This window comes from Chrysochloris asiatica, unplaced genomic scaffold (assembly GCF_000296735.1).
Source record: "Chrysochloris asiatica unplaced genomic scaffold, ChrAsi1.0 scaffold00116, whole genome shotgun sequence".
Classification (NCBI taxonomy): domain Eukaryota; kingdom Metazoa; phylum Chordata; class Mammalia; order Afrosoricida; family Chrysochloridae; genus Chrysochloris; species Chrysochloris asiatica.
In genome coordinates this window covers 8,838,964-8,858,962 of record NW_006408634.1, presented here as the reverse complement: position 1 = coordinate 8,858,962, position 19,999 = coordinate 8,838,964, and the positions used below count along the sequence as shown (strand labels likewise).

General features: G+C 51.0%; 1 protein-coding gene across 1 annotated transcript in view; it reads left to right on the top strand.

The window, feature by feature from the left end:
* Positions 1–7,936: 7,936 nt before the first annotated feature.
* The window catches only part of GLTSCR1 (glioma tumor suppressor candidate region gene 1), a 23,345-nt gene continuing 11,282 nt past the window's right edge, over positions 7,937–19,999 (top strand). The window contains exons 1-5 of the mRNA XM_006868231.1: positions 7,937–7,977; positions 8,099–8,141; positions 10,567–10,632; positions 12,770–14,692; positions 15,460–15,621. Coding sequence (XP_006868293.1) covers positions 7,937–7,977; positions 8,099–8,141; positions 10,567–10,632; positions 12,770–14,692; positions 15,460–15,621 — 2,235 coding nt within the window. The remainder of the gene's footprint in view (positions 7,978–8,098; positions 8,142–10,566; positions 10,633–12,769; positions 14,693–15,459; positions 15,622–19,999) is intronic.

The following is a 19,999-nucleotide window of genomic DNA, read 5'->3' as shown; positions in this document are numbered from 1 at the left end:
AGTACCATTAATGTAGTGCATTGACAGAGAGCTGCCAGAATTTCAAGCCGGATTCAGAAGAGGACATGGAACCAGGGTTATCATCGCTGATATCAGATGGATCTTGGCTGAAATAGAGAACACCAGAGAGAGGTTTGTACTTTACTGACTGTGCAAAGACATTCAATTATATAGACCACAACAAACTGTGGATAACAGAAGAATAGGACTTCCAGAACACTTCGTTGTGCTCATGGGGAGCCTGTGTTCTGACCAAGAGGCCTGTTCTGTGTACAGGTTCCACATAAGCACAGTTGAGTTCTCAAAACAAGGGGAATCTTCCTGGTTTAAGATCAGGAAAGGTAGGCACCAAGATTACATTCTTTTACCATACTTATTCAATCTGTATGCTGAGCAAATAATCCAAGAAACTGAACTTTATGAAGAGCACAGCATCAGTCTTAGAGGGAGGCTCATTAGCAACCTGAAATATGCAGAAGATACAATCTTGCTTCCTCAAAGTGAAGAGGATTTGAAACACTTGCAGATGGAGATAAAGAAAACAAACTTCAGTGTGAATTACAACTCAATGTAAAGAAAATGAAAATCCTCACAACTAGACCAATAAATAACATGATAAATGAAGACTAGATTGAAGGTGTCAAGGATTTCATTTTACTTGGGTCCACAGACAGTGCTCATGGGAGAAATAATCAAGAAGACAGATTGCATTGGAGAATCTGCTGCATTAGACCTCTTTAAAAGTGTTAAAGAGCAAAGATGTCACTCTTGAGGACTAAAGTATGTATTCATTCACCTCATATGCATGTGAAAGCTGGACAATGAATAAGGAAGGCCTAGAATTGGTATGTTTGAATTGTGGTGTTGGCAAAGAATATTGAAAAGTACCATGGACTACCAGAAGAACAAACAAGTCTGTCTTGGATGAAGTATAGCCTCCTTAGAAGTAAGGATAGCGAGATTTCATCTCATATGCTGTGGACATGTTTTCAGGGAGGGACCAGTCCTTGGAAAAGGATGTCCTGCTTGGTGAAGTAGAGGATCGTTGAAAAAGGAGAAGACCCCCCAATGAGATGGATTGACACACTGGCTGCACCAATGGGCTCAAACGTAACAATGTTTGTAAGGATGGCACGGAACAAATCGTGTTTTTGTTGTGCATAGAGTTCCTGTGAGTCGAAACTGACTTGACATCACATAACAATAGCAACACGTACATCGCATTACATTACAATGCACTACGCTACTGGCATGGCACTATGGACTAATGCGTTGGACTGCAAAGCCAGTTTGAACCACAAGGTCACCAGTTCAAGCTCACCAGCTGCTCCTTGGAAACCCTATACAGGGTCGCTATGGGTCGGAACCAACTTGGCGGCACTTAAGGACACTACGTACATACATAACATTGCATTGACTGTATGACATACATCTCATTATAATGAGTACATTATATTATACTGTAATACATACATCACATTACACTGCATGCATTAGGTTACATACGCAGGTGAGTCAAAAATTATCCACACTCCAGTTATATAAAAACACCTATCCACATCTATGGCTGATGACAGCAGTGAGCGTGTATATGAAATGATTCTGTCGAATAGATGAGTGACCGTGGATTATGAGGCAAATCATTTGCTAATCAGCTATGGCTCTGCCTATGAAAGAATACACGACAGACTTGGGTTTCGAAAAGTTTGTACAAGATGAGTACCAATACAACTCATGGAAGAACGTAAACAGAAGTGTCTGGACATCTGCAAGCAAAATTTGGACTGATGCTCGAAGGAAGGTCAAAGTTTCTATAAGATAATCATCACTGGGGACAAGCCATGGATTGATTCATCACTACCAACCTGAGAGTCAACAACAGAGTATGGAATGGAAACATCCTGAGTCACCGACCAAGAGAAAATTCAGACGTTAACCATCAGCTGGGAAATTGATGCTTACAGTTTTCTAGGATCCTCAAGGGCCAGTATTGGAACACTATCAGGAAAAAGGTTCAGCACACCCGTGCTCATTACAGTGAGATGCTTCCTAAGGAGCTGAAGCCACACTGTGGAGTGCAGTTCTACCCTGGCACACATGGGGGCGCCATGACGGCTTCTTTTTCTGTAGACTGCCGCCCAATAGAGTGTCTGCCACGACGGCAGTGGTTTCTCTGCACTCTGCAGTTTGGCAGCCACTTGCCTCACGTGGCGCCTGAGCACTTGAAATGTGGCCAGGGAGTCTGAGTAGCTGAATGTGTAATTCAGTGTTAATTAATTTGAATTCGAATGTATACAGCCACTTGGACAGCCCCGTTTGATATGCCCATTTACAAACACAAGGTACCCTGGTGGTACTGTGGGTTAAACTCTGGGTGGCTAACCACAAGCCTGGCAGGTCAAACTCACTCACCACTCCTCAGGAGAACTATGAAACTATCTGCTTCCATGAAGACTTTGCCGCCTCAGAAGCCGTAAGAGACAGTTCTGCGCTGTCTGATCGGGTCACTATGAGTCCGAACTGACTCGATGGCTGTGGGATTGGTGTTGGGGTGTTTTTTACATACACACAGAGGGGCCCAAGGTGGCTCAGCAGTTGAATGTTTTTCTGCGAAACCAAAAGATCAGTGGTTCGAACCTACCCCATGGGAGAAAGACAAGTGTCTGTAAAGATGACAGCCTCAGAAACCCCATGGGACAACTCTGCTGTGTCAGTATGAGTCAGAACAGACATGACAGCCCCCCCCCAACAACAAACACACACAGCTGTGTTATAGGATTCCAGTAAACCGCCCACCCGCCCACGTTCTATCCTTTCACCCTTCACCTCGCAGAGTCTGTCTCTAAACAGTACGAAAGGTATCTTTAAAGAAGAAAAACAAACCCAAACCAAGCCACACATGCTGCCATTTTAACACCTAAAAACTTAATCACAGTTCCCCGGTACTGCCAAATATCTAGACAGACCTTCGAGTTCTGTCTCTCTTTCACAATCGGTGGGTTCCTGTGTGGTTTCCAGAGACTTCCTGTGCTTGCTGGGTGGAGAACTGGCGGTGGGCCTGGCTGGCTGTGGCACACCTGGTTAACTGTGGGCCTGTAAGCAGACTTGTTTGCATCAGCAACCCAGGGCTCGTAAACCAGTGGTCATTGGGTGACTCTGACTCATGGTGACCCCAGGCATGTCAGTGGAGCTGTGCTTCATGAAGTTCCCAATGACTGATGTTACTTAAGGAGATTACCAGGTCTTTCTTCGGAGGTGCTGCTGAGTGGATTTGAACCTCCAGCCTTTTTATAACTGCTAAGCATGTTAACAGTTTGCGCCACCTCGGGACTCCTTGTACAGCCCATAGTCTCCACAGTGTGGAGCCTCATTTCTTGTATGTGGTAGCAGTCCTTGGGAGAAAGATGTGGCAGTCTGTGAAGGTGGCAGCCTAGAAACCCCAGGGAGCCATTCTTCTCCGACCTGTGGGGTCACTAGGAGACAGAAGCTGCTGGAAGGCACTGGGTCTGGTCCATTGTTGTTATTAAGTACCTTCGAGTTGGTTCCGGCTCATAGTGACCCTCTATGGGATTTCTGAGACCACATCTCTGCGGGAGCAGAAAGTGCCATCTTTCTCCTGCGGAGCGGCTGGTGGGCTCAAACGCTTACCTTGTGGTTTGCAGTCCAGTGATTATTGCACTGAGCCACTGAGACTTTTGTCCATAGTCCTTGGCTAAAGCAGATGTTGCATAAACTCTTCCAAAAACTTTCAGACATACTCAAGGGCGACATGTTTTTGTTGTTAGTTTCCCCGTCAGTTCTGCGTCACAGAGACCTTACGCATAGCAGAATGAAACACTGCCTTATCCTGCAGTCTCCTCACAGTTGTTATGCTTCAGCCCATTTCTGTTACCTCTGTGCCAATCCATCTCATTAGGGGTTTTCCTCTGACCCTCCACTTTACCAAGCATGATGTCCATCTCCAGGGACTGGCCCCTCCTGATAACATGCCCGAAGTGTGAGACAAAGTCTCTCCATCCTGCCTTCTAAGGAGCATTCTGGCTACACTCCCAACACAGATGTGTTTGTTCTTCTGGCAGTCCGTGGTACCTTCAATATTCTTTTCCAACACCATAACTCAAGGGCAACATACAAGTGGAAAAATTAAAGCCTAAAGTCTTTTGTTCAACTTAATTTGCCAAGTCCATAAAGCTTTGTGAATTACCATTCTTGATAATAACTGTGACAACTCAAATAATGAAAACTAGTATTTATTGCTTAAAAAAATACTTCCTGCCAAGTTAACTCTGGCACATGGTACCCCATGTGTGTCAGAGCAGAATTAGAATAGAGCTGTGCTCCATGATTTTTTTTTTTTAAGGTGCTCACCAGGCATTTCTTCCAAGGTGCCTGTGGGTGGGTTTGAATCTTCAACCTTTTACTTAGCAGCCAAAAATGTTATACCTCTGGGGATCTAACTTCTCAGTGCCTCAGTTTCCCTCTTTAACTAAAACAGGGATCATAGAAGGACCGGCCTCACCGGGATTTAGAGTTAATCCCTGTAGAGTAATGTGGCTGGTGCACCCCAAGCGCCACCGCCAGCCATCTTTCTGTGCAGGCTTGCATGTTACTGCAATGCTGAGCCAGTTTCAGCAGCGCTTCCAGACTAGCACAGACTAAGAAGAAAGTCCTGGAGATCTGCTTCCAAAATCTGCCTCTAAGAGCCTTACAGATAGATCTCAGATATCTGACCTACAGCTGGTCTTGGGGATGGTAGAGTACAGGCAGCACTTTGTTTCTGGGGCCGCCGAGAGTCGGGACTGACAGCAGTGTAAACCAGTGCCCTGTGTGTCCTTGACTTGCAATTGGTGCAGCCTTAAATTCCAGTTTATAGTGACCCCACGTGACTGTGCAGAACTGCCCTGTAGGACTTTCTAGACTGTGAGTTGTGCATCCAGAGATCCGGGTTCAAACCACCAAACTTTCAGTTCGCAGCTGAGCACTTAACCATTGTAACCACCAGGTTCCTTTACTGAAGAACCTTTTGTCCTCTCTTCCCTTTTAACACCATGTCTCCAACCCTTACGGTGGCCTGGTGGTGCTGAGGAGTAAGTGCTGGGTTGCTAACTACAAGGCCAGCAGTTCAAACTTACCAGCTGGTTCGAAGGAGAAGGCTGCTGCTATCTGCTCCTATAAAGATTTACAGTCTTGGAAACCCTAGGGAACACTTCTCCTCTGTCCTTTAAAGTCACTGTGAGTTCAATTCAACTTGAGAGCAGTGGATTTTGGAGGTGTGCTTTCTGCCTCTTTTCCCTCGCTTCTGTCCCCTACAGCCCCCTGCTAACCCCCTCTCTCTGTTCCCCATTTCTCTCTCACACAGTCTTTCTCTCTCTCCCTTTCTCCACAGCTGGCTCCCGAGAGGACACTCCTCACGTCCCCAGTTGGGGGCCCTGCGTAAACCTGGAGTGGACAACCCCTCCTTCCCTTCATGATTCGTGTGTAGCTCAGGTAATTGGGGAGAACCCAGCCCTCACCCCGCCTCCTGGGTACCTTCCTTCCTGAGAGAGCCTGGCATAGACTCACCCTCTCTAGCCTGGACTCTGGGTCATCTGAGCCATACCACTGCCTCTGCGCAACTGTAGGCAGCATCGGTCTCTCCTCCCTTCTCCAAATTCTTGGTAGACTCTCGCGGTGTTGTCCCCTGGCTGGCCATTGGCACCCTCCTCCCCCCATGTGCATGTTGGTGAAGGACCTGGTATGACAGGAAGAAGGAAGCCGGGGTGGGGCCCGGATGTGGAGGATGGGGGGAGCATGTTGGCCCACGTTGGGACATAGGAGCTGAGGAGGGACTCTGTGGGGACTGTCCCTATTGCAGTCCCCACAACCAGTGCTGAAAGAGGAATGACTCCTGTGCTGGAGACAAGGGGGCAAGGTGTGTGTGTGTATACATTGTTAACCCAGGGCCCATGAAGAGAGAGTTTGTGTGTGTGTGTGCTAGAGCTGGGTGGGGAGGGGATTCATCAACCCCTGAAAAGCATCAGTCACATCTTTGCCCACATGCCTGCTGCTAGCAAGAAGGTACTTGTTGCTGTTGTTGTTAAGTGCCGTCGAGTTGATTCCGACCTATAGCGACCCTGTATAGGGTTTCCGAGGAGCAGCTGGTAAGCTTGAACCACTGACCTTGCAGTTCAAATGGCTTTGCAGTCTGGCACCTTAACCCGCAGAGCCACACCAGGACTCCAGAAGGTCCTTAGCTGCCATCAGATGTCTCCAAGGACTGTTCAGAGAAGCCCCCACCAACCTGCAGGAGGCCCCTGTCTGCCACTCCTCTGTGCATCACAGAGCACTTGAGGGCAGCTAGGTCACTGTTGGGAGAATTGGGACAATGCCACGGGTTGAGGGGCTGTGATCCCTGAGCACACATTAAGATTCTCTATATGTGATTATTTTGGGCGTCAGGGAGGGATCCATGGCAGTTACCACATCCTCAGCTCCAGAACCCCCAAAAACAATAATAAAGGATTAGGAGCCCCATGGCCCTGGGCTGTAAACCCACTACATTCAAGGATCACATGTCATTGCTTGTATCCTGTCTGCCGTCCTGGGAAGGAAGGGGACATTGGCTAAAGGATGCATGAGGCAGTGGGAGGATGAGTGCATGGAAGGATGGATCAGTTTGGGTGTTTGGAAGACGGGAAAGATGGATAGTTGGCTGGAAGTGTTTGGAATGATGGGATAGATGAGGGTTTGGCGGGGTGGAGGAATGGAAATTTAGAAGGTTGAAACTTTGGAGGTATAGAGGCATGGATGGGGGTTTGGAGGGATGAAGGGACATTTGGAAGATGGGGGAATGGAATAGAAGTTTAAGAGATGGGTGGGGATTTGGAAGGATGGATGGAGGATTAGAGCTGGGAAAGATGGAGGAGGTGACATTTGGAAGGATAGAAGATGGAGAAGTGTTTGAAAGGTTGGAAAATTGGAGGTTTGGAAGGATGGAAAGTTGGAGGTGGGAAGGAAGAAGGAAGAGTACATGGGTTGTAATGAGAACGTCAGTGTCCTCATGTGTAAGTGAGGGTTACCGACAGCCCCCTCCCCACAAGCTAACGTTTGTGAGACATTTGGGACAGAGGAGTGTCTGGCACATGGCAAGTGCTCCACAGACGTTAGCCATCCCTGTTCTTAAAGTGAAGGTCAGCCTCTCGCTAGTGGCTTCTTGGACTCATGTCCCTCTCCCATACTTCTGCCTCAATTTCCCTTCACCCTTCCCTTCCCTGAACCACAGTGTCGAATCTCCAAGGGAAATCTAGAACCCCAGAGGAGAGGTCCGTCTTGGTATCTTCAATCCTGCCCTACTTCATTCACCCATTCATACATAGGACACCCTTCGCCCACTACCCCTCTCTGGGGCAGGCTGAAAGGAGGAATCTCCTAGTGTTCTGGGAGCCAGCGTGCCTGGGATCTGCCCCCTGCTGGTTAGGAAACAGATAACCACTGTCCACAAAGTGCTAGTACCCACCTCAGGGAATCCTTCTTGTTGTGGGCTATGGAGTTGTTTCTAACTCATAGCATCTCGGTATAGGGTTACTAAGTGCAGCTGGTGGGTTTGAACTGTTGAGAGGATTAAATTAATCAAGCATGTGTAAAGCTCAGAGCACAGAGCTTGCTAACGATCTGGGCTCAGGTAGCTTTGGTTGATAACCTCACCATAAGGTGCTAGGGAAAGAGATAGGGAGATTGGGGGAGAAGGAGTGCGAGGAGGAAGTTGTCTCTGATCAGGAGATTGCAGGGCATGGTTACCTAGTAGGTGCTCCCTGCCCCCACTTAGCCCCAGAGGCTCAAGGGAACAAAAACTCCAACCCCAGTGGGACTTGTCCTTGAAGGGAGGGGACCTGGCAAGCTGCTGACATCTAACCTTGTCTCCCTCGCCCTCCTCCCGGCCCCACCCCGTCCAGTGGCGATGGATGATGAGGATGGGAGATGCTTACTAGACGTGATTTGGTGAGTAGCAGGCTCTCTGCACCCTGCCCTCTGTCTGAAACCCCTATCTCTCCTCACCCCCCATCATCCTTCTGCCCCCTGCCCCTCACCTGCTCAGTGTTTCTTCCCTTCTCTCTTTCAGTGATCCTCAGGCCCTCAATGACTTTTTACATGGATCCGAGAAGGTAAGTGCCGGGGCAGGGAAACACGTTCCCTGGGGTAGGGGCTGATAAAATTGGAAGCTGGAGAGACAGAGACAGGGGGAGGCATGTCCCTTTAGCACAGTAGATGAGCCAGGCCCCAGGGTGACGGTTGGAGCGCAGCTGATGGCAAATCCCTGCCCTCACACCATGTACAAGTCCTTGGTAAGCAAAGAAACCGAAAACTAATGAAGACAGTGGTAGAAGGGACCCTGCCGAATATGATAAGATAGAATCTTAATGGCACATGCAAAGGGAATAGAGGTGCTGATAGTATTCCTGGCAGAAACAAGAGCAGGAGCAAAGAGGGAAAGAACTTGATCTGTTCAGGCACAGACAGAAGGCTGGCACATCGAACTGAAGGAGAAACCAGGAGGTGAGATGAGTGGCCAGTAGCCCTTGGTCATGGAAGACCTGCATATTTCTCTCTGATGGGCTGTTACGCAGGAGAATGGTATAACCCGGCGTACACTGTAAAGAATGGAACGAAGTAGGGAAGCCTGGAAAATCGCAGGGACCTGTAGCAGCTACCTATGGCTGTGTAGCAAGTTATCTGGACACTGAGCAGCTTCAAACAACATGTGTTCTCTTTTAGTTTCTGATACTCAGAAATCTGGGAGCAGCTTAGCTAGGTGGCTCTGGCTCAGGGTCTCTCATGGGCTTGTGATCAGGATGTGGGCCAGGGCTACAGTCACCTGAAGGCTTGCCCAGGGCTGAACGATACACTTCTGAAATGACTTCTGTGGCTGTTGACTGGAGGCCTCAGTTCTTCACCGCATGGGCCTCTCTTCAGTGTTGATTGAGTATCCTCAGAACATGGCTACTGATCCCCCCAGAGCCAGTTCCAACTCATAGTGACCCCCCTGTGACAGAGTAGAACTGCCCCCAGAGGGTTTTCTAGGCCGTAATCCAAATGGGAGCAGATTGCCAGGCATTTCTCCCTCAGAACTGCTGGGTGGATTTGAACCGCTGACCTTTCCATTAGCAGCCGAGTGTTTTAACTGTTGACCCACAATAGCTCCTTTCTCCAAAGAAGAAGTGCCAAATAATTTGTGAAAAGAAAATGACCACAATAAGACAATAGTGATCTGGACCATGGAGCTGGCAGTGGGGGGGATGTGAGGCCCTAGATTTGGGTCTGTTTGTAAGGTAGAATCACCGGGACTTGCTCATGGATCCGCCGTTGAGGAAGAGACAGGTGTCTGTCTGGGAGGACTCCTGGATTTTGGATTGTGGTTGCATCTTCTGAGATCAAGAGTTTGAGGCAGATTCCACAAGTCCAGGTGGGGCTGTTGAACAGGTTAGATGAGTCTGGGGTTTTAGAGAGCCATCTCATTGGGGAGAGAGACTGGCGAGGCCTCCTCCATAGACACACATTCATCAGGCACTTTGTGGAGGCCAGACCTTGGGTGAGGTACAGAAGGTGCCCTCGGGAGTCAGAGAGGACAGGTCCAGGCTGGTGTATCTGGGGGCCTTGATGATGGGGTGATGGGACAGGCACTTGAGATGTACCTGAAATGGAAAGGATCAGGGGAGTGTTGGGAGGAGGTAGTGTGGGTGATCAGAGAGGGAAACGGGCAACAGGCAGGATTCTTAGCTTTCAAGGCGAGCATGTCAGGAGGTCCTCACGGCCAGGCTAGGGAAATCTGTGTTGGGGACATCTTGTTTTTTATTATTTAAACTAGAAACTTACTCTCTTACACTTTTGGAGGCTGTTGATCTTGTTGTCAGGAGCCGCTGAATCAATTATGTCTGACTCATAGGAACCCAGTGACGTAGAACTACCCCGTAGCGTTTCCTAGGCTGTTATCTTTGGGGGCTCAGGTCTCCAGGTCTCTTCCTCACTCAGAACCATTGGTGGGTTCCAACGTTTTGATTCTTAGCTGAGAGCATAAACATTGCCCAGGGCTCCTTGGGAGGTTAAGGCAGGCCCCTCTCTCTCCATGGCTCCAGGTGAGGTTCTTTCCTGGTCTCTTCCAGCCTCTGTAGCCCTCGGAGTCTCTTGACATTCCTTGGTTTGTAGCTAGAGCTTGACACTTAGGCTTCCCCTGAGGGGTGACCCTGTCTCCAAGTCTCTTCTGCTCTTGTGTAAAACACCACTCAGGAGAGGAGAGGATTTGGACTAACACTACTCTGTAATTTAAATGATAGCATCATCTGCAAAGGAAAACAGTATTTCCCACACAAGGACCAGGGGTCAGGACGTGGTACCTTGGGTTTAAGCATGTGGCCGAGCCATTTTCTCTGGCACACCTCTGTTTTGAGAGGCAAAGAGTTTCCTATACCTTAGTCCCTCCCCACCCTTATCTTTTCCTCTCCTGGACCCCCAAATTGGTTTCTTCTCAAGAGCTTGGTCTTACCCACTACCTGGTTGACCTTTGACCTTTGGGCGGGGTGGGTCTTGTTGCAGCTGGACAGCGATGACCTCCTGGATAATCCTGGGGAGGCCCAAAGTGCCTTCTATGAAGGTCCTGGGGTAAGTGGTCTGTGCTGCAGCCCAGGGGGCTGGGAGGCTGGGGGAAGGCTTAGGAGGCAGGGACTGCTGCATGGAGGGGAACGAACATGGGTAGGCTGACAGCCCCACACGACCCTCAGAGCAGGAGGCTAGGGCTCTAAATCCCTGGCTCACAGCACTTCTGGGGGTTCACCAGCCTTGGCTCAGCCACATGTGAGAGACAGAGATCCGACCTGGCACACAGACCTCAGACCCCACCTGTCACAGGAAGACAGGGGCCAGGGGTGGATTAACCTTAAGCATAGTATACACCGGCTAGCACTGAGCAAGGTACCCAAACCCAACCCACTGCTGCCAAGTCAGTGCCTACTGCAGGACAGGGTAGCACTGCCCCTTCAGCTTTCCAAGGCTGCCATTTTCATGGGGAGACCTGGTGTGGCGCTGAAACTTCTTAGCACTGTTGAAGCCCACCAGCCGCTCCTCAGAAACACCCATGCAGGGCCGCTATGAATCGGACACGACTCGGTGGCACTTAGCAACAGTCTTTATGAAGACTCCTGGTGTGGCTCTGGAGGATAAGCAGTGGACTGTTAACTGCAAGGCTTCCAGTTGAAACTCACCAGCTGCTCCTCAGAAACCCTATAAAGGGGTCATAATGATTTGTAGTCAACTCAATAGCACTTAACAATAATGACAGTCTTTACTGAGGAGGCACATTGGTTTAAACATAATGGAACCCAATGCCACTGCTCTGAGGAAGAGGAGCCAGTCTGCTTCTGTAAAGATTCACACCTTAGGAAACCCTGTGGGAGTTCTACCCAGTCCTAAAGGGTTGCTTCATATGAGTCATGATCAATTCAATGGCCACAGGTTTGGTTTAGGGATTTGGGGTAATTTTCACAGAAGCAGATCACCAGGTCTTGTCTTCCATGGAGCCAGGGCGCCTATCTTTAATAACATCAAAGATTAAATCCGGAAGGCCTACAAATAAACCCTGTATTCGTTTCCAAATTTATGATCGTGTATTATTATATCACAATCATTCTTATCACGATTATTTGTTAATACCCTTAAGGGCTTTGAGGGGCCTAGTATGTCAGCTGGTTTTTACATAGAATCTTAGTACCCCTTCAGCAAAAACTACCCCCAACACCAGTTGTCACTGAGTTGGTTCCGACTCATGACATCCCCATATGTGTCCGAGCAGAACTATGCTCCATGAGTCCCTCCGTCGCTGATTTCAGTGAGACCGTACCTCATTTCTTCTTCTGGGTCTGACTTCTTTCCTGCTACTGTTAGTTCCCCTCCAACTGAGTCATGGTCTTTTCTTGGAAGCCTTTGGGACCAGACATGTTTCAGAATTGAGATTTGTTCAGATTTGATGCAGTGTGACCACGCCTCAGGCACCCAGCCTTCTGTGACCAGACTCACGGAACGTCATGTCACGTGGATAAATTATACATTTCACCTAGAGTGCCGTGCTCGTTCGTAAAAGAATTAAGAAATATTTTGTGCAGGTTTTCAGCGCATTTTGGTTTTGGAATTTGCAGTTAAGAATTGTGGGCTTGCATTTCCATTGAAAGAAGTCGTTGTTTCTGTTTCTAATTGCACTTTTACTGATGTGTACAGAGGAGCCTGGGTGGTGAATGTGGTTTGTGCTTAGAAAGGTCGGCAGTTTCAACCCACCAGCGGCCCCACAGAGGAACGGCCTGGCAATCTGCTTCTCGAATGACTATTGTTGTATGTTCTCAAGTCGGTTCCAACCCATAGCAATCCTATATAGGGCTTCTGAGGAGCAGCTGGTGAGTTTGAACCACTGATATTGCCATTCAAACCGACCTTGTGCGTATCCTACAGTGCCACCCCAGGGCTCCCCAGAAAATCCTATGGAGCAGTTCTCCTCTGTCACACATGGGGTCGCCACTGGTTAGGGGCTTACTCGACGGCAATGGTTGTGTTTCAGTTTGCTGGTACGTACACATGGGGAAACTGAGGCCGGATTAGGCGAATTCCAGGTGTCACCTCTGGGAGTCGAACCTTCCAAACAGCGTGTTGTGTCTGATGGAGCCCAAGCATTCCGTCACTCCAGCCAGGGCCTCCTCAGCCCAGCCTCCTTGCTAACTTCTGCTGTTTCCTCCCTACCTCCCCCGGCCTCCAGCTCCATGTCCAAGAAGCCTCTGGCAACCACTTGAACCCAGAGCCCAGCCAGCCAGCGCCCAGCGTGGACCTTGACTTCCTGGAAGATGACATCCTGGGCTCGCCCTCAGCGGGGGGCGGCAGTGGGGCTGGGGGGGTTGCTGACCAGCCCTGCGACATCCTCCAGCAGAGCCTCCAAGAGGCCAACATCACTGAGCAGACGCTCGAGGCCGAGGCGGAGCTGGACCTGGGTCCCTTCCAGCTGCCCACCTTGCAGCCAGCGGACAGCGGGGCAGGCCCGGCAGGGGCGGCAGCCGTGGCCTCAGGGCCTCAGGCCCTCTTCCCGGGTGGCACTGACCTCCTGGGCCTGCAGGCTCCACCCACCGTTCTGGCCCACCAGGCCCTGGTGCCACCCCAGGATGTGGTCAGCAAGGCCCTGAGCGTTCAGCCCTTCCTGCAGCCTGTGGGCCTGGGCAACGTGACCCTGCAGCCTATCCCAGGCCTCCAGGGCTTGCCCAATGGCAGCCCTGGGGGTGCCACGGCAGCCACACTCGGCCTGGCACCCATCCAGGTGGTGGGCCAGCCTGTCATGGCACTCAACCCACCCGCCTCCCAGCTCCTGGCCAAGCAGGTGCCTGTCGGTGGCTACCTGGCATCGGCAGCTGGCCCCTCGGAGCCAGTGACTCTGGCATCGGCAGGTGTCTCCCCACAGGGGGCTGGCCTCGTGATCCAGAAGAACCTGCCCGCTGCTGTGGCCACCACACTCAATGGGAACTCGGTGTTTGGTGGGGCAGGGGCCGCCACAGCCGTGGCTAGCGGGACGCCCTCGGGGCAGCCGCTGGCGGTGGCCCCTGGCCTGGGCACATCACCACTGGTGCCAGCACCCAACGTGATCCTGCACCGCACACCCACGCCCATCCAGCCCAAGCCTCCCAAACTCTACCAGCTGACGCCCAAACCCTTCGCTCCAGCGGGCGCTACGCTCACCATCCAGGGCGAAGCCGGGGGTCTGCCACAGCCGCCCAAGGCCCCCCAGAACCTGACTTTCATGGCAGCAGGCAAGGCGGGCCAGAATGTGGTCCTGTCGGGCTTCCCAGCACCCACCCTGCAGGCAAACGTCTTCAAGCAGCCCCCTGCTACCACGCCAGGAGCGGCCCCGCCGCAGCCACCCGGGGCCCTAAGCAAACCCATGAGCGTCCACCTCCTGAACCAGGGCAGCAGCATTGTCATCCCCGCCCAGCACATGCTGCCTGGCCAGAACCAGTTCCTGCTGCCCGGCACCTCAGCCGTCCAGCTACCCCAGCCACTCTCCGCCCTGCCAGCCAACGTGGGTGGGCAGATCCTGGCAGCTGCAGCCCCCCACACCGGTGGACAGCTCATCGCCAATCCCATCCTCACCAACCAGAATCTAGCCGGCCCGCTGAGCCTGGGCCCCGTCCTGGCCCCCCATTCCGGGGCCCACAGTGCCGCCCACATCCTCTCAGCCGCCCCCATCCAGGTGGGCCAGCCAGCACTCTTCCAGATGCCTGTGTCCTTGGCTGCTGGCAGCCTGCCCACCCAGAGCCAGTCGGCCCCCACCGGCCCAGCTGCCACCACAGTCCTCCAAGGCGTCACCCTGCCGCCCAGTGCCGTGGCCATGCTCAACACCCCCGAAGGCCTGGTGCAACCGGCCCCCCCTGCTGCCACGGCCCCCGGGGAGGCTGCCTCTGTCCTCGCGGTGCAGGCGGCCCCCCAGGCGCCCCCTGCTGTCAGCACACCACTGTCTCTGGGCCTCCAGCAGCCTCAGGGGCAGCCCCAGGTCGCCGCAGCCCCGCCTCAGGCCACCACCCCGCAGCCCAGCCCGGGCCTGGCATCCAGCCCCGAGAAGATGGTCCTGGGGCAACCATCCACCACCGCCCCCACAGCCATCCTCACTCAGGATTCCATGCAGATGTTCCTCCCCCAGGTAAGCCAGGTGGAGGGGCCAGGCTGGAGGGCACTGGGCAGGCAGTGACAGCAAAGGAAGCTGAAATCAGTCGGACTCCGCTAAGGCACTGGGAGAGCTGTTTGGTGTTAGGGAGAGTGTTCCAGATGTGGTGGCCCTGAGTGAGGCCCGAGGGATGAGAAGGATTGGTGGACTAATGGACAGGGAGGTGCTAGCTGACTGACTGGATAAGAAAGAGCCTGACTGACGGACAGATAAGGAGAGGGACTGAGCTGAGCCTTGGAGACAGACAGACAAGGAGAGGGACTCACTGGCAGGCAGACAAGGAGAGTAAGACTTGGTGGCTGACAGACAGACAGGGACTATTTGGCTGGCTGGCTGGCTGGCTGACAAACTGACTTAACTGACAAATGGACCAGACAGACAGGAGGAAAGTGAGTGGCAGGCAGAAGACAAAAGAGGCTGCAACTATGCCAGACTGACGGACAGATTGCTGGAGAATTAGAGGGGTGACCAGGAGAGGGAGGGTCACAGGACATGGACAAATAGGCCAGCAGGAGGGTTGAAGATGCTGGGGAGCTGGCAGACAGATTGATAGACCCCCCCCAAGTGGACAGGCCACCCTGAGCAGGAACCCCAGTCTGGCCCAGACCTCTCAGGGATGACCTCCTGACCACCTTCACCCGCAGCCTGGGCAATGTCAGTGCGGGCAGGACTGAGGGCTATTGGGATGGGGGGGCCTAAGGGAACAAGGTGGCCTTCTGACCCTGTACGGGTGCCCGTTGCAGGAGAGGAGCCAGCAGCCCCTCCTCGCAGATGGCCCCCACCTCTCCGTGCCCGCCTCGGTCATAGTCAGCGCCCCGCCTCCCACCCAAGACCCAGCCCCGGCCACCCCCGTCGCCAAAGGAGCTGGCCTCGGCCCTCAGTCCTCCCCGGCTCCGGGCCCCCAGGTAGATGCCCCCCCACAGCCCATCCTCAGCTCAGCCAAGCCTCGTCCTCCCTTCCCGCTGGGCCCTGCCTTCCCTGCTCCCTCCTCCCTGCGCTCTGGCCACCCCGCCTGCTCTCTCTTGCTGATTTACCCCCTCAGAGATTTCCAGTGTCTCCTGAGAGATGTGGGGGCTCGAGGCCAGGGCCAGCCCATGGGTCACAGACATATGGGGACACTCACTGTTTCCTAAAAGTACATTTTCTGGCCTGGATGAGTAACACGTGCAGGCTGTTCGTTTTTCCAGAGGCAAAAGGTGGTGGTTTGGTGCAGGTCTGTCTGCTGAACGGCTTTAGCTTGCTGTCTGTCTTTCTTCCCCAGCGCACCTGCTTGGGTTCCTTTTTCCATTCATGTTGTTGCTTCTGACTTAGAGCGACCCTTTGTGGCAGTCCCCTAAGGTTTTCTAGGCTGTCATCCTTATGGGAGCTGATCCATCGCCAGGTCCTTCTCCCACAGAGCCTGTGGGTGGGTTCAAACCACCAACCTTTCCTTTTGAAACTGAACACTTAACCATTGTACCACCAGAACTCCTTCTCTGTGCATAGACATACAGAATGGGATGAATATCTAGTTAGCTGCTGTGACGTCAACTCCTGGCAAGCCCGTGTGTGACAGTTCAAAATGTCCTGCTCCAGGCTGTGCACTGTGTAGCCATTCTTACTGCCCTTTTCTAAAAGGTTCCATCAACTCAGTGCCCCTTGCTCTCCCTCCCTGGTATCCATCACTGATCTTGGCTTTCTGTGTATTTGCTTGTTTCACATAAGGGAGCTCATACAATAGCGTTGCTTCTTCGACAACTGGTTTTTTCTCTCAGCATAATGTTCTCAAGGTTCATCCGTGCTCTGGCGTGCACCAGGACGTCATTTCTCCCCGTGACTGCATAGCAGCAGCCCATTGTACGGACAGACCACATTGTGAAGATCCATCCATCTGTGGATGGACGGACGTTACCATGGTTTCCACCTTTTGGCTCTTGTAGAAAAAAGTGCTGCAGTGATCATGGATGGACAGTGTCCACTCCCCTTCTCAGTGCCGGTCACAACTACTCAAATGGCCGTGCACCATCGCTGATGGTTCGCCACTTGCAGTTTGAGAGCCACAGCCTGGAAGAACTGGTGTTTGGGCGGGGACTGTGTCGTGGTAGTTAACGAATGTGGAGTCTGGAGCCCGATTTTACCAGTTTAAATCTCAACTCTGCTTCTTACAGACTCTGGGACGTCTCTGTGCCTCAGTTTTCTCACCTGTAGAATGAAGTTGAAAATAGTATCTTCTTCAGAAGGTCACTGCTGGGGGGAATTTTTTTAAATTAGTGTATGGAAAGTAGTTAGCACGGGGTCAGAAATATTGAAAATGCTATTTAAGTACTTTTTAAAAAGCCAGGGACTGGCAAATTTGTTTTCTTTAAAGAGCTTGATAGTGAATGGTTGAGGATTTAAAGCAGAAATCAGCCATACGTAGATCATACGTAAATGGTGAACCTGGCTGTGTTCAAATAAAACTTCATTTGTGAACACTTAGAATTTTAATTTCATGCCATTTTCATAAGTCACAAAATACTATTTTGATTTAGAATCTTTTCTGACCATTTAAAAAATAGAGAAACCATTCTTGGCTTATCAGTAATACAAGGATAAGTCCAAAAATATTGTTACTAGGATACAGCTCACACACGTACAGATTCATTCCAAGCAATGCATGTTTAAACATGTCTCTGCGATCAGTGAATGGCTGCAGACAAGTTCTCCCAGTGGTACACTTGTCTTAGTCTTATTTGGGTACCTTCAGAAACAAGATCAAAAGGGGATCTGCTGGACCAGTTCAATCCTAAACTGAGAGGCCCGCTGAGAAGGTTATGACGTCTGATTTTTGGGATTCCAAAGGGGTCATCTTGGTAGATTTTCTCAGAGGCCAGTATGATCACAGAGATGTATTAGGAAGAAGTTTTAAGAAAATGGCAAATTGCACTGGTGAGAAAAAGGCCAGGAAAGTTACCCCAAGGAACATTTTCCATCCCAACAGTACATCTGCTCATTCCTGGAGGGTAGCAAGGGCGGTCCTATCAGAATTTCAATGGGAACCCTTACCCCATTCACCCGACAACCCTAATCTTGCACTCTCAGAGTTCTTTTGTTCCCCAAACCCAATGAACATTGAAAAGGGACATGATTTGAATCCTTGAGGATGCCAAGACTGCCGTTTTGACATAGTGTGAGTCACAGTGCAGGATTCCTCAGGGGAGGCTTAGAGAGGTGGAAACACCACCTTTGGAAGTGGAGCATATGTCAGGAACCAGTAGCATCACATGTACATGTGTTTGTTTAATAGCGATTTCTGTGATTTTGTAGACTGACTTTGGTGGTATGGTGGACAGAGGTTGACTCTGCTCTGTACTTCACTGCATAAGCTAACCCAGTTGCTATCTAGTCATTTCTGGATCTTTTCGGCCCCATGTGGGTCAGAGTAGAATTATGCTCGCTAGGTTTTTCAGTGGCTGATGTTTTTGGAAGTAGAGGTGTGTGGGTGTTGTTGGGTGCCTTGAGTTGATTCCGACTCATAGTGACCCGTATGACAGAGCAGAACCGCTCCCCAGGGTTTTCTTGGCTGTAATCTCTAAGGGAGCAGATCGCCTCTGAGTATGTTCAAACCGCTGACCTTTAGATTAGCAGCCGAGTGCTTAACTGTGTACACCACTGTGGCTCCTAGCTATATTTGTCCCTCTGTAGAGCGCCTTTCTCCTTGGAAGAGCTCTGTCCTATTTGATATTCATTCCCTTCTTCATGAAGGAGGCAGTGGTGGCTCAGTGGTAGATTTTTCACCTTCCACAGAGGAAATCCAAGTTCAAATCTGGGCCATTGCACTTCATCTGCAGTTAGTGAGGCCATCATGTGGTTAGGATGCCAAACGGACTAAGATGGACCAGGAAGAAAGTTCTGGTGATCGATCCACTTCTGAAAATCTCGCGGGTTCCAAGGTCAGATCGGCCACCCTATCATGGGGGTGCCACAGGACAGGACAGCATTTGTTTCGCTGTGTGTGGGATCCTTGGGTGGTGTAACTGGCTCATGCACTCACATGTTAACCATGTCGGAGGTTCCGGTTCTCCTACATAGAGGTGCCTTGGAAGAAAAGCCTGGTGATCACCTTCCAGAAGATGTACAGCTGTTGCAAAACCTGTGGAGCACAGTTCTTTTCTGACCCCCTTGGGTGTGCTGTGAGTTGGAGCCAACACCACAGTAACTGTATACAGGAACCATAGCAAAGTGAACCACTTTCGACCCCCAGGGGCCAAATCTGAGAGTGTCTTTCTAATGCAATGGGTGAAAATTAGTTCAATAGGATCGTTTTGATTTGCATTTCTCTTACCGTAAGTGAAGATGAAGCAAACAAATAAAAACCTGTTTCCATCGAGCCAATTCCAGCTCATGGTAACCCATGGCTACAGAGCAGAACGGCTCCAGAGGGGGTTTTCTTGTCTGGGATTTTTGGATGGAAGCCGATCTCCAGAGCTCTCTTCCATGGCCTTGCTGAGTTGGAATTGACTCCAGCGACCATGCATGGGAGGAGGAATGCCATCTGCATAGTGTTAAAAATCAAAGATGTCTCTTTGGGACTAAGGTGCACCTGACCCAGGCCATGGTATTTTCAGTTGCCTCATATGCATGTGAAAGTTGGAAAGAGAAGACCAAAGAAGACTTGATGCATTTGCATTATGATGCTGGTGAAGAATATCAAATATATCACGGACTGCCGGAAGAGCGAACAAATTTGCCTTGGAAGACGTACAGCCCGAATGGCAAGATTTCGTCTCCTATACTTTACACAGGCGGGAGCAGTCCCTGGAAAAGTAGAAAGCGAAAAAGAGGAAGCCCCTCAGGGAGACGACTTGACCCAATGGCTTCAACGATGAGCTCAAATGTAACAAAGATCGTGAGGATGGTGCAGGACTGGGCAGTGTTGGGTTCTGTTGTTGGGGGGGGGAGGGTGCCTGTGTTATAATATGTAAAATCACAAACGCGACCTATGATCACTTCTGCCATACTCCTGTGATCACAGAGCCCAACTCTGGTACCAGATAGGAGAGGACAGGATACCCAGAGGTGGGGGGTCGTCTGGGGGTGTCCTGGAGACTGCCTACCACACCAGATTGCCTCATTCAAACACTTTGCCCCATGCGCGTTTTCTGGTCTCTCAGTATGTTGCTGCTGTTCCTTGCTGTCAGAGCTGTTCCACCTCGTGGCCACCTCCCGTACAACATAATGCCACCTTGCCTGGTCCAGTGGCATCTTCAGATAGTTGACCTGCTTGAATCCACTGTTGTGGTCATTGTGTACTTTGAGAACCTT